The 14880-nt window shown below is 40.4% G+C and overlaps 1 protein-coding gene and 1 long non-coding RNA gene across 3 annotated transcripts; one reads left to right on the plus strand and one right to left on the minus strand.

Moving 5' to 3' along the window:
- Positions 1–340: 340 nt before the first annotated feature.
- LOC121814953 lies at positions 341–14676 on the minus strand. The gene is made up of 2 exons (XM_042223312.1): positions 8394–14676; positions 341–752 (listed from the first exon to the last, which is right to left on the minus strand). Exon 1 carries the CDS (start codon positions 14494–14496, stop codon positions 8638–8640), a length of 5859 nt encoding a protein of 1952 aa, XP_042079246.1. The 5' UTR covers positions 14497–14676; the 3' UTR covers positions 341–752; positions 8394–8637.
- On the plus strand, positions 3078–7709 carry LOC121814954. 2 transcript variants are annotated; one of them, XR_006054680.1, is made up of 8 exons: positions 3078–4410; positions 4884–4923; positions 5069–5115; positions 5428–5472; positions 6318–6347; positions 6809–6877; positions 7084–7158; positions 7554–7709. It is a non-coding gene; the product is annotated as an uncharacterized LOC121814954 (long non-coding RNA). The 2 variants fall into 2 exon arrangements; XR_006054681.1 differs by having other exon boundaries at positions 3078–4923.
- Positions 14677–14880: the final 204 nt, after the last annotated feature.

Below are 14880 nucleotides of genomic sequence, written 5' to 3' on the forward strand. Positions count from 1 at the left end.
CAGACTCCATTTTTCCACCTTCTTTCCCACAGTTGGGTAGTTAGCACAGTCATAGTCAGGGACGGCCGGTGTGAATGTGCTGACGGGGCTAAGCCCTCCCTACCATTTTTAATTTAAAAAAAAATATATAGCAGTACACTTCTGTGACGTAATGATGAAGCCGTTTGCAACATGTTTGCGTCCTAGAAAAGTCAACGATGTTATCTTCTCTTTAAATAAGGTAAACCCAACCCCTCTCTCCCTCCCTCCCCTTAAAATACGTAACATGCTTCTTTCCTGTTACACTTCTTTAAAGATCAATATTTTTTGCTGTGGATACCAAATCCTTGTATTGGGGACATGTTGTTTAAGTCAGTATGTTGTAAATTGTTGTGATATTTCAATTGTAGTCTATTGGCAGATTTTACAGTTGGAACACATTTTTAAGTTCATCCCTAGCTGCATCAGCAGAACTTTCAGATTATTCAGCCATCATTCCTGCATACTTTGTATTTGTAGAAACAATAAAAAGGCATGTGTTAATGTGTACAGAAACAGCTAGTCAAAAGGTGTGTGGGTGTGTGTCTGCCTGGCATTCTGGGTATTCCTCCATATAGTTTTGTTGTGTTTATTCTGCCCTCGCACTTAACTAGGCAGACAGACAACCATCATCCCATGTAGAAAAACCACACCGTTGTTCCTTTCTGGTGGATTTATTTGATTGGATGCATAGCATGGCTTTGTTGAAATACATGAATGGATGAATGGTAAAACTGTAAACAAACACAAAATATCCCATGTGAGCTAATATAAGCAAACATTCTTACAATTAGAAGATACTATGACCTGTTACTATGCAAAGCAAAGCAGAACGAAACAAGCTAACAAGCTAACGTTAGCGGTTAGCTAGCGCTAATTAGCGTTTAGGCTAATGACTAATAAAGCACAACATTGAGTCAATTTTCTGGCCAAAATATATTTCAAATATATGGTAAATATATTTTGTATTTGTGATGCTCCAAAAAAATATATTTTTGAAATTGAAAATATATTTCTTTCAAACCAAAATACATTTCAAAACATATTTTAGGGTGAAGAAAATACATTTCCAACCTTACAGTAGAATGTATATCAAAGTATCCTTTATTTAAAATATATTTAGTGCAATAATGATGATAATGATAACAATACTAAAAGTAACATGTTTTATGCACATCTGCAAAAAACAGTTGGATTCAAACAAAACAGAGTCAAAGGTCTATCACGAATTAGGTTGTTTATTCATTTGCTTACAGTATTTCACATTACACAATATCTCACTATAATGTAGCGTTCATTGACTTTGAAATTATCTGTCAGTGATACAGTAAACAAGATACAACAACTGCTATGTACACTTTAGTTTTTGACAATATATACAATTTAGTACTTAAAGGAACACACTCCACTGTTTTGGAAATAGGCTCATTCTCCATCTCCTTCAGAGTTAAAAATGCAGCGTCTTCTTTCTAGATCCGTACGTTAATAGGGCTCTGGAGCATGATCTTACGGGATGGGGCGTAGCCAGGATTTTTGGTCAAGGCGCCATATTAGCAGGCCAAACAAATGCTTGCTGTGTGGTCGGTTGTAATGTTAGATTGCACTACCGACAAAGGAATAAGCTTGAAAACAGGCTCTCTTTTCATTGTTTCCTCACCTGGAAACATCATGAGGGAGCTTATGTGTTGGATGTTACCAAAAGAAGGCGTCTAGCCTGGATAGCAGCTGCGAGACGAGCTGATATTCAGTTCTCTACCAGCCACAGATATCTGTTGGTGTGCTCCAGTATTTTCATTCAGGTAAGTTCTAAATAAGTTCATATTATTATTTATAGCCTGTTAATTTTATTTTCAATAGCACAAACTTAGAACAAACATGCAGAACTACCTTCTATTTATAGAGTTGCTAATTATTTGGCATTATTGCAACAAACCAGCCTATGAAATGAATGAAACAAATCCTGACTGGGTTCCAACACTACACATGGGGCACTACGAAATCCCTGCTTCAAACTACATGCTACATACCACCATGCCAATCAGATTACTTCTTCCATGTGAGGGTAAAAAGGTGACCTTCCTGGATAAGATGGCAAAGGTTTGCTGCGTTTTGGTGAACATGTGCCCCAGTGTGGTAGTAAAACCAGGGAAAAATGCTCTTGTTAAATACTTTTAAGTCTTGTGCTGTTTATGTAGTGATAAGTTTTCAAAAGAGACAGTAAATTACAGAATGCTAGTAGTGGGTGATATTATACAAATGCTGTCATGATTTTATGTGAACATTTTGTCATTTGTAAACTATACATAACATTTTTTCTACATTGTAACTGATGTGATGTTCGACAAAGTGCTTTTAATTAAAAATAGGCAAACATTTCTTTGTTTCTTTATTCAACTTTTGAACAGTGGTATTTAGTAAGTACATATTCAGTAAATGCAAAGTATTTACATGGCCCCCTAAATTAAAACATTATGGGTTATTCAGAACAGAACTATGCTTGGAAAAATATTGTCCCATCAGTTGATCCAACTCCTCCACAGTAGCAGGTGGAACTTTTCTTTTTTGAGGATGGCTTCTTTTACCTGTCACAACGAATGGTCTGTTTATGTTTTGATCAAGAACCTTTTTTTTGGGCAGCTGAAGAGGAGAAGTCTATCTTATGGCCAACCTCTGGCTGTATCTTGGTCATATTACCCAGCAAAACCCAGTATGCAGGTTCATCTGTAACAGTCCTTGTGCCACAGATCCTCACTGTTGCTTCTACATTAAACAGAAGAGCAGTGACATGGCTGCAAGTCTCCACGACTCTAGCCATACAGCTGCAGTGGGCGGCTTCAACCTTCCCTGTGATGCTCACAATGACCTGTGGCTGCAATGCTGCAATTCAGTCTTTAAGAGTGCAGGACCTAAAACACACACAGACAAAGTTCATTTAAAGACAAGAACTTTAATAAGCCAAGTCCGACACAAATGTGTTTTATTTACTTTCAAATCCATTTATCATAAATGTAACAAATAAGGTGTTTTTATGTATCCATCTATAGAACGCTGCATGTTATATTCTAAATCTGCATGTTTCTTTTTAGAAACCTATCAGCAAAAAATGAACCTAAAGTATGTAATGCAAGGATGTAATCACTTTCAAGAGGGAGAAAACATAAAGTTCGACTTTAAGTGACAACTATGGACACCTAATATGACAAGCAGATTCTGCAGGTCATTAATCAATGTATAAAACTAAAACAGAATGTATTTTTAGTGACACAGGACACAAACAAGGAAGCAAGATGTGTAATTAGGATTATTTATAATAAATATGAATTAATTAGGGCAATTTCTTTAACCATAAAGAATAACTAAATCCTTCAGGACAATGTCACATCAATGCACTGAACTCACTATGTTATCCCTCTAACAGAGCCTCTACATGTTCTCACTGTAATTTCCCCCTCACGAATGAATTTTTGCTAGCACTAATTTGAATGTTGGGGGGAATCAAACGCATTTTACTCGCAGTACTCAAGCTGACTTACCTTTGCTTGAATGACGGCGTACTCACAACGTGGAGGCTTAAAAATAGCCAAATCTTGTACCCAGTCCTTGGTGAATTGGATGTGCGCCTCCAGAGATTTATAATTGCGAAATTGGTGCGCCGTGTATGCTCTGACTCCACAGACAAGGTATGAGAGTAGATCATGCTAAGTCAATAGCGGTTTGGTCTTCAGGGTTTCTACTCCACGGCTATATTTCATACGGGTCCACATTTCAACAATCAAGTACCGTCTCTTTGCATCTGGACAGAATCTGTCTCTATACCGTCATTTTCTTTTGAGCTACGTTTCAGAATGGTTCGTAGCAATCTTGTTTTGATTCGTGACCTGCCAAGATGGTGCTGCGCTCCCACAATGCATTGCGACATTACGTCAACTCCAAAGCCCTTTGCGTGCAGGAGTGTATGCGCATGCGCATTGCCACGGTGGTTTAAAAAATAAAGATATAATGAAAAGTAATTAATAAAAATTAAATATTTAAACATTCCCACAAATGTGCAATGAACGTGCAAAAACTCTCTTTAGTAGTTGTTACTGTTTCTTTCTTTCTTCTTCTTTTTTTTTTTTTTTTGAAAAATAACGACGTCTCTGAGGCGCGAAATCTGACAGCGAGAGGAACGGCCGGATACAGGAGACGGGAAGAAACAAGCCGATTATGTTCGCGTTAATTAAGTGGTTGGAAGATGTAAAATTCTCAATTCTGCCAACTGAACATATACGAGATTTTAATGAGGATGAATAATTAGCCGGCATGGAGGAAACGGACCTTTATTTCGTGGAGTGGCGACAAGAAGCCAAGGCGGGTGGCCAGTCTAAGAAGCCTCCATCATCAAGCTAGCAGGTGCCTTTTCCCATATAATATTACTTTATTCTCGTGTATTTGGAACGGAAGCGTAGAGCTGCCACCCAGGCAAAAGAGAAATATAAGTATATCACGTTATAACGTGAAAAGTTTATCGTTCTAACAATATACTATCATGTTTGAACAACATGTTTGAACAACATTGTACGAAAAATGTACATAATTATCACGTCCGTACAAAATTGTGCGAACGTGACAATTATGTATATTATAATAACGTGATATTATATTATACAAACATGAAAAGCATAATGTTAGAACAATAAACATTTCACGTCATAACGTGATACAGCTCTATTTTTCTTTTGCCTGGGTGGCAGCTCCACGCTTCCATAATTTGGTAATCAAAATATGTAACTTAATTAATTATATTGTGACGTTTTGCCTTTTCCTTTTATTCTGCCTTCTCAATAACTATCAAAGCCTATTCACATTTAATTTGGCTTTCACAGAAATCCTACCTCTCCTTCTGGCTACAGAGTACTTACCAAGGTTAGAAACAAAGAACAGTTATGCTTTATTAATGTTCGCTAATTACAATGTTCCACATTTCCTTACTTTTTAAGTCATTTTTAGGCTTTTTAGAGTTTTTGTTTTTTATTTTTTTAGCAGTAATGTTTCTGCCTATTTATTTCAGCCCATGAAATCGAATGCAGATCTTCCTAATGTGAGATTTACATAAATGTAAGTAATTTTGTTTGTCATTGTCATTAATGTTGTTGCTGTTGTTGTTTTTGTGCAGTTTGCAATCATATAAACCTAGCAAGCATCAGTCAGCACAGTGACTAACCTAAACAGATTCTTGCTTTATTCACATATATTATATGTAATTATATATACCTGCACATTGTACCTAGGGTTGCAGCCACTTGGCCCCACCCCATTGTTGTGACAGCCCTGATTGTACTTATACACTGCATCTGAACAGGGAACAGTCTGCCACATTAATGTATTTTTAAGTGACTTGTTTGTAATACATGAATTTGTTTTTTACAGATGTCAAAGTCTCAACCTCATGCTGCCCTCCCCCATCCTCCTAAAGTAAGTATTTGTTGTTGTAGTTTTTTATGCGGTGTCTGTGTCACATGCTAATCATAATTATTGAAATAACTGTTTTCTAACAGATTTTCCAAAACACTAGTTATGTTTGTTGTCATTCAGACCAATACTACTGCTTAGACATTGTTTAGTGGTCATGCATGTTTGACAAGCTCGTTATGATACCAAAACAGTAGGCCTATCACAATAATCGATATATCGACTTAACACACAATACATGTACATGACCTCAATAATTGTTGATGATGTAATTTATCTGCCATTATATTTACAAAAATAAAATATAATGATAACAAAACAATAACATTAAATAACATTGTTTTCTATTTGTTAGAAAATTTACTATTTATTCAAGTTTTTAAGGTATCTAATATTTTGATTCCTAATTTCAATGATCTAAATACTTTAAGAATTAGATGTTGGTTTGTCAATTGAAAGTGTGTAGATCTTGCATTATTATGGTGTTATATTATGATTATACATTCAAAGACATAAAATGGTCTTAAAATGACAATGACATAACTTGTCGCAATTGTTTATGGGGCAATATACCGACCAACAAAAAGTCGCTATCGTAACAGGCCTTCAAAACAGACGGTTTTATGATTGATAAATTCAAAAAATAAATACATTTAATTTCTCTGAGATTCTCTAATATTCAGTTACAGTTCACAACACAGCTACCCGTACATGCAGTATTATACTGTAAATATAAATCTCTGCATTTAGCATCCCACTAGAAGCGTCACAGTTACTGCCTCTTTTTTTCTTTTTTTATTTTACAAATACCTGTACTATCACTAACACATTTACTGTTTTACTTTTAGCCTGTGGATACAAATGCAGATTTCCTTAATGTAAGTTGTGCATTTTAATTACATCATGTTATTTTTATTATTATTTATTTATTTATTTTATTTTACATTCAAATATTTCAAGCTTCTTGGTTAAAGAAGCTTGATTGCTAGTAGGTAAAGAATAGTTCACCTATAATTCATATTCCCAATTAATTTCTCACCTCTGATTGAATGCCTTTGTTTGTTTTCCTTTTGACTATAACAAAACATTTTTGCTGGATATATATGGTGAATTTATATGCATAGATACAGTCGTAGTGCTTGACACATGCAAACAGCAGTAGATGTACTAAAAAGGAAATAATTACAATCATGATGTTGATTGGTGATGTCAGTATATATATTTTAGAGGAATGTTTTGTTTTTCACCCAAAATGAACTATATTGCTTCAGAAGAGATTTATTACCCTACCGGACTCTTATATATTGTTCTGTTTTTTGTTTGTTTTTGTTATTTTCAGGTTCAATGGTGCGTGTTCTTCTAATGGCCGCCTTCCCACTGGAGGTTTTGATCCACAGCAATTTAAAAGGTAATCAGCTTTGAAAGTCAGTTCAAATGGTTAGCTAATAGTACTTTAAAAAGCCTACAACTCTGTCACCAGTTTCTTTACCAAAAATTACCCATAAAAGTATCGCTCAATAGCATATATTGTAGTTCAAATGTTTAGTTGTACAAATATCAAATTTTTGGAAATCTAAAACTAGTCAAACACTCAAATGTTCATGCTTTTTATAGGAGGACAGAGCAAAACGGACATCGGCGCAGAGTGAAGAACTGCCCTTGATAAGGACACTATGACAGCCATATATAGTAAGTGAAGACTTTCTGTGTATCTAAAATTGCATACAGCACAAGTAACTTACTTTGCAACCATTAAAATAGGTTGTAAAGTAAGTTACCAATACAAATAGGTGATGATGCATTGTAGTGGTTGGTCTCAGACAAAGAAGGTCAACAGATTTATGAATGCTGGAAGGTAAGGAGAGACGACCAAAAGGGGTGTTAGCATTACTGTAATGTGAACTGGATAGACTTCCCATCTAGGAAAAAAAAGAGGTAAAATTATGCGTAAAATATATCTGTATTAATATCTGTATCTATATAAACAGAAATATCTGTTTGCTAAATGAAGCCAGCTAACATAAATCACATTTTTATTTTAACTCTGATAAAAGTAATAGAACTGTGACTTTTGTTTGTTACAGTGGCGGTAAGGAAGGGGTTTCCCAGCGTGTCCAGAAGGGCTTTGAGGATTGCCGTGAAAGCTGGGGGAACTGAGACTGCCGGAAAAGGAAAAGAAATTACATTTTAAGTATGCTGACTTATGTTCATACAATCACACACACATATACACATACACACATATGTGTGTGTGTGTGTGTGTGTGTGTGTGTGTGTGTGTGTGTGTATATGTATGTGTGTGTGTGTGTGTGTGTGTTTCTTTTAGAATGTTTAAGTATGTAATGAGAATAAACTTATAAAATGAATATTCCTTGCTTGATTGATATGCTATATGTATGTTTTAAACATCAAATAAAGATTTCTTTCAGATGTTACATGTGAATGTGTTTTCTTAGAAATATATGAAGGGTTAAATTTATATTTTTTTGAATGATTTTAAATAAATTTAAATTGTATTTTGAAATATATTTTATTAATATATTTCAAAATATACAAAAAATGGCCAAAAAATATATGTGCTAAAATACATTTCAAAATACATAAACATATTTCAAAATATATTTTAAAATACATTTTGAAATATATTTCAAAATATACAAAAAATGGCCAAAACATATATGTGCTAAAATACATTTTAAATATATAAATATATTTTAAAATGTATTTTAGCACATATATTTTTTGGCCATTTTTTGTATATTTTGAAATATATTTCAAAATGTATTTTAAAATATATTTTTTTTTCGTATGTGACTAATAAAGCACAACATTGAGTCAATTTACCTTCTCAAAATATCACAAACAACACACGGCAGTTAGTGCTAAACATTCACCGGTAAAACACAACATTACTGCCAACTTACAGACTGTGCTGGCTTAAGAGGCAGCATAGGCAGGCACAGGAGTAGCAAACTGTCCTTCTCCCGTTAGACAGGAAGTAATGAGAAGTAGCACTTCCGGTAGAATGTCAAAATAAAATGAACAGTGTGCCAGAAACGAATAAAGATTGCATGAACTTGTATAACACTACATAACGTGAGTGGTGACTCTTAAGGAGCCAGAACACTCCCCGCCTGACATCGGTAAGATGTCACACTTGGACCCAAACTAAACTTGTTGCACAGCAGCTGATACAAGAAGAACAACGTCTGTGACTGGCCTAAAGTAAACTTTGGCTTTACCATCTTTCACCACCTTGACTTCTACCTTCCTGACAAGTCCGTCACTACTGGGATGAACCTTTGCAATCACCCCCATGGGCCACTGATTTCTCTTCACGAGAGGATCTTTCAGGAGGACCACATCCCCCTGCTGCAGGTTTGGTCTGGTGGAATGCCACTTGCGGCGGCATTGCAGTGTTGATAAGTACTCCTTACGCCAGCGATGCCAGAAAGAGTTGGCCAGACTCTGAACTCTTTTCCACTGTTGCCTGTAGAGGTCCTTCTCCCCGAAGTCACCTAGGGGTGTTGGAGGTGCACCAACTTTTTGCGTGAGGAGTGTGGCGGGAGTAAGGATGCACGGAACATCGGGATCGCTTGACACTGGAACCAGCGGCCGTGCGTTGATGATGGCGGCCACCTCTGCCATGAAGGTGGTCAGGACGTCGTGCGTGAGGGGCCTGGAACCAAGTTGAGCGAGCTGGGAATCTAATATCTTACGTGCCACTCCTATCATCCGTTCCCAACTGCCCCCCATGTGAGAAGAGTAGGGAGGGTTGAAGACCCAACTACATCCATGATCATTTAGGAAGGATTTAACACGTGGGTCACAAGGAATCCTTTTGTCAAACCCTAGCTCCCTGGAGGCTCCTGTGTAGTTAGTTCCACAATCCGATCTCAATTGCCTTGCAGGTCCTCTGACTGAAAAGAACCTGCGGAGAGCGTTAATGAAGCTAGACGTGTCCATCCCCTCTATGATCTCAAGGTGAACTGCCCTTGTGCTCATGCAGGTGAACATCACTGCCCATCGTTTGCTGCTGGCAAGTCCGCCCCGAGTACGACGAGAGGCAACCGACCATGGCCCGAACACATCTATGCCTACGTAAGAGAATGGAGGCTCAGCACTAAGACGTTCTGCAGGAAGATCTGACATTTTTTGGACCTGTGTTACTCCCCTTAGCTTGCGACAAACTACGCATGAGTAAATGAGGCTGCTGATCTGGCGTTTACCTCCTAAGACCCAGTAACCTGCGGATCTTAAAGCACCCTCTGTAAGATGACGCCCCTGGTGCCTGACCCTTTCATGGTAATAGCGGACTAACAGGTTAGTTACATGGTGTTTGTGCGGCATAATTAAGGGGTGTTTTTCTGTGGACTCAAGGTCAGAATGAAGAAGGCGTCCGCCAAGCCTCAGGAGGCCTGATTTGTCAAGGTAGGGAGAAAGTTTTAAGAGAGGGCATTTCTTTGGGATGTCCTTCCTTGACTCTATTTGTTTGAGCTCCTCTGGGAAGCTTTCTTGTTGGACTGCTTTTATAACCGTCTCTCTTGCTTGCTCAAAATCTGAGGTAGTGAGTTCATAACATATATGCCATCCCTTACATTGTCCGCCTGATTGCTTTACCTTAAAGGTGTGTGCAATGTGTGCCAAACGTGCAACTGCCCTGGTAAGGGACTGCCAGCTGGAGAAAGATTCTAAGTTTGCAGTCTTTAAACAGGGGTATGATGTTTGAATGGTGGCAGTGATCAAGGGACGAACTTCAATGTCTGAGTCGGGGTTTTGAAGTTGGAATGTATCTGATGAGTTGCTCTGTAAGGGCTTTAAGGGAAACTCCGGCCCTTTCAACCATGTGCTGGACAACAGTTTTTCGGCAGGTAGAGATCTGGATCCGTGATCGGCCGGGTTGTGCACCGAGGGTACATAGCCCCACTGAGTTGGTACTGTTGCTCGTCTGATGCGTTGCACCCGGTTGTTCACGAAAACGTGAAATCTTCTTGCCTCATTGTAGATATAGCCAAGAACGACTTTGCTGTCGGAGAAGAAGCGCATGTTACTAATCTGAATGTCCATTTCATCTCTGATTAGTTCCCCAACTTCCACCGCTAACACCGATGCACACAGCTCGAGCCTGGGAATGGTAAGATCGGGCTTGGGGGCAAGTTTGGCTTTCCCGAATATGAACGCAAACTCTGTCTCACCATTTTTGTTCGTTAACTTCAGGTAAGCCACAGCTGCAATAGCCTGGGTTGATGCATCACAGAAGACACAGATTTCTCTGTGCTTCGCACCAAGAAAGGAGAAGGAGCAGTATGGCCTCGGGATACAGATTTGCTCGAGTTGTTTGAGAGCATTCTTCCATTCTGACCACTCCTTGAACATGCCCTCTGGAAGAGTCTCATCCCACCCACAAGTCTCTTTTGTCAGCTCCCGCAACAGTGCCCTCCCCTTGATGCTCACTGGCACTGCAAACCCCAGCGGGTCAAAAAGGCTGTTGATAGTGGACAGAACACCTCTTTTCGTGTAAGGCTTTTCGGTTTGAGAGACTCTGAATGTGAAGGTGTCGCCTTCAATGTCCCAACATACTCCTAAGCTTCTCTGCATTGGAGGAAACTCTGTGTTGAAATCTATGTCCTTGAGCCCGCTTGCCAAGTCTACAGTAGAGAATGCTTTCATGACATTTGGGCTGTTTGAAGCTATTTTGTGGAGCCTCAGGTTGGACGCAGCGAGCAGCTCCTGTGTGTCTTTGAGGAGCTTAATTGCCTCTGACTCAGTAGGGAGGGATTTGAGTCCATCGTCGACATAGAAATGTCTTTGAACAAACTGTTTGGCCTCAGAATAGTGCTGTGTGTCGAACAGGTGTGCTGCCTTTCTCAGACCGAAAATTGCCACCGCTGGAGAGGGGCTGTTGCCGAACACGTGCACTTTCATTCTGTACTCGACAACTGGGTCTCTTGGGTCATTGTTGCGGTACCAAAGGAACCGGAGGAAGTTCCTGTGGTCTTCTCGCACCTGAAAGCAGTGGAACATTTGTTGTATGTCCGCTGTGACAGCCACCGTTTCTTCTCTGAAACGGATGAGCACCCCAATCAGACTGTTATTCATATTTGGACCTTTGAGCAGCACATCATTTAAGGACACTCCCTGAAACTTAGCACTTGAGTCAAATACCACCCTGATGTTCCCGAGCTTCTGCGGGTGATAAACGCCAAAGAAGGGCAGATACCAGCATTCTTCTCCTTCTTCGAGAGCTGGTGCTGGTTCAGCGTGATCCCTGTCAAACAACCCCTGCATAAAATCCATAAAATGTCTCTCCATTTCAGGGCGTTTATTTAATGTGCGGCGCAACGACTCTAAGCGGCTGAGTGCTTGGTTTCTGTTGTTTGGGAGGCGGGTTCTCGGTGTACGGAAAGGAAGTGGAGCTGTCCAGCTATTTGCATCGTCTTGGTAAAAGTCTCTTTCCATAATTTCCAGAAAGGCTTGGTCCTCAAGGGAAGGGGCTAGCTCTTCGTCCTTTTCACTTTGCTGGAATATGTGTTTCCCTATTTGACATGAATTGTGAGTGTTCCAGGATTTGTTGTGTGACTGCTCTTTGACATGAAAGCTGTTTTGACAGGGTGTTAGGAGACTTGGACGCCCGTTCTCTAGAACACTCGTTCTGTATGTGCCTATGATGGCTGGCTTATGGGCTCCTCCTAGGCATACATCACCTACAATAACCCACCCAAGTGCAAGTCTCTGGGCAAATGGAGCATTGACTGGTCCATTCACTCGTTCATACACTTTGTGCACTTGTATTATGTCTCGGCCTAACAGCAACATAATGTTGGCCTCAGGGTCTAGGGGCTGCATATGATCTGCTAGGTGTTTGAGGTGTTGATGGGCTAGGGCAATCTCTTGCGTTGGTATTTCATTCTTGTTGTCTGGGAGTGAGTCACACTCGAGCAAAGAAGGCAGAGGAGAGCTGAACTGGCCATCAACGGACTGTATAAAGAGGTTCTCAGCTAAGCGGCCATTTGTAGTGGAAACCCCTGTACATGTCTTAAGTGTGTATGGCGCTAGGTTGCTCATTGGGATGCCAAAGGTGTCGAAAAGATTTGACTTCGCTAATGACCTATTGCTCTGGTCATCTATGATAGCGTAAACCTTGACCTTTTTGTCTGGATGCCCCTTTGGATAAATGTAGGCTTGACATATTTTGGAGCAGGAACGCCCCCTACCTAAGTCCCCACAAACTTGAGTGCATGCTGAGCTAGTCTCCAAGTCTAGGCTACTCTCCCCGCCATGCTCCTCCCTGTCCTGGTCTGGGGCAATGTTTTGAGCTTTTGTGTTTTGTGTCCATGGAGCTGGACCTGCATGCAGCGCTGCAACGTGTTTGTTGCTGTTGCACTCTAGGCAAGTAATCTCTTCCTTACAGTCTTTAGCTTGGTGAGCTGAGGAATCGCAGCACCTAAAACAGATGTTGTGTTCCCTGAGGTATGCCTTACGCTCATCTAGTGTCTTTTCCCTGAAACCTCTACACTTCTTTAACGGGTGCGGTTTCTTGTGGATGGGACAGAGTTTGTTTGTGAGCTCACTCGTGCTGCCTAAGCTTGGTTTGTGAGTTTTGTTTACCTCTGTTTTGTGGACGGCAACAGGCGGTCTTGACTTGGCAAATCTTGTATAGTGGTTGTCGTGAGTTGTTGGATAGGATGTGGGACCTGATACAGTAGACTTAAAACTGGGGTCGTTTCTCATTTTCGCTTCATCTTGTATGAAGCGACAGAAGAATGAGAATGGAGGGAAATATACATCATGTCTCTGCTTGTATTTAGTCCCCTCTGACATCCACCTGTCTTGAAGATTTGTTGGCAACTCATCAACTATCGGGGCAATGCCACGTGATGTGTCCAAATACACTAGCCCAGGTAAAGAGCCGTCTGATTTGGCTGCATCAATTTCAGAAAGTAGGTCGCCAAGTTCTCTGAGATTCTGGGGGTCTTTGTTTGACACTCTAGGAAAGCGTTCAAGTCTGTCAAGGAGCGACTTCTCAATAGCCTCTGGGGTGCCATAACATTCTTGTAGCCGTGTCCAAACTCGACGTAGGCCCTCTGCTGGATTGTTGAGATGGACAGAGCGTATACGTTTGGCATGCTTAGACGACTCTTCTCCAAGCCACCGGGTGAGCAAATCTAACTGTTCGCTAGGCTTTAAGCTTAACCCTTCAATAGCGTTACAGAAAGAAGCTCTCCATGCCCAGTAGTCCTCTGCTCTGTCCGTAAACTTTGTCAGACCGTCTGCCACCAATTCTCTTTTTGCCAGAAACTTAGCGAGATTAGCAAAGTCACTGTTCCCGTTGTTGAATTGCGTTGGCTGGAAAGGTGGAGTGTAAGGGGAAAAGCTCATAGGTTGCGGTGTGGTACTTACATACCTTTGGCCACATTTTTCTTGGGTATCAGCAGCTGGTGTCAGATGGCTGCCAATCTCATATTTGATGTCCTGTTGATTTACCTGTGGGACATATTGAGGTGAAGTGGCTGGATCAGGGATTGGTCTGATGTCACATTGTTTTATCGGCGTAAAGTGTTTGGGGTCCGGCAAGTCTTCTCTGCGATGCTCTGGTGAAGAATATCCAAGATAACTCTGTAGTCTGTATGACTGGGTTGAAGCTGGAAGCTGGAGTAGAGCGTGAGAGTTCAGCGCTGGTTGTGAGTTCTCTTGACCCTGTCGTGATTCCCCATATTGTTTTTCTGACACGCGAGATGACCACATTTCCCCGCTTACCTCCTCTGCTATTGCTGCTTCAAATACATTGGCTTCAGCGAGCGCAGCTTCTGCTTCCTTTTCTTCTTTTAGTGCTTCTAATGTAGCACTTAACTCTGCTTGCCTCATTTTCACCTCAATCTCCCGTCGTGTAAACTCTGCTCTGGCGCGTGCTGCTTCGGCCTTTGCCCGTGCTTCGACTGCTGCTTTGGCGAGTGAGCTGCGGGATCTGGATGTTGATCCAGAGCAGGTGGACCGTACCTCCAGCTGCTCCTCCTCTGCTGACAGCATAGTGGCGTCTGGGTCAGATGTCTGGAAGACTGCCTCCTGAAGTAGCCGTTTCGCCAGTCTTTTTACTATTCTGCCCTCGCACTTAACTAGGCAGACAGACAACCATCATCCCATGTAGAAAAACCACACCGTTGTTCCTTTCTGGTGGATTTATTTGATTGGATGCATAGCATGGCTTTGTGAAATACATGAATGGATGAATGGTAAAACTGTAAACAAACACAAAATATCCCATGTGAGCTAATATAAGCAAACATTCTTACAATTAGAAGATCTATGACCTGTTACTATGCAAAGCAAAGCAGAACGAAACAAGCTAACAAGCTAACGTTAGCGGTTAGCTAGCGCTAATTAGCGTTTAGGCTAATGACTAATAAAGCACAA

The sequence above is a fragment of the Haplochromis burtoni genome, unplaced genomic scaffold (assembly GCF_018398535.1).
Source record: "Haplochromis burtoni strain Fernald_Lab_line unplaced genomic scaffold, NCSU_Asbu1 Contig_108, whole genome shotgun sequence".
NCBI classification, from domain to species: Eukaryota; Metazoa; Chordata; class Actinopteri; order Cichliformes; family Cichlidae; genus Haplochromis; species Haplochromis burtoni.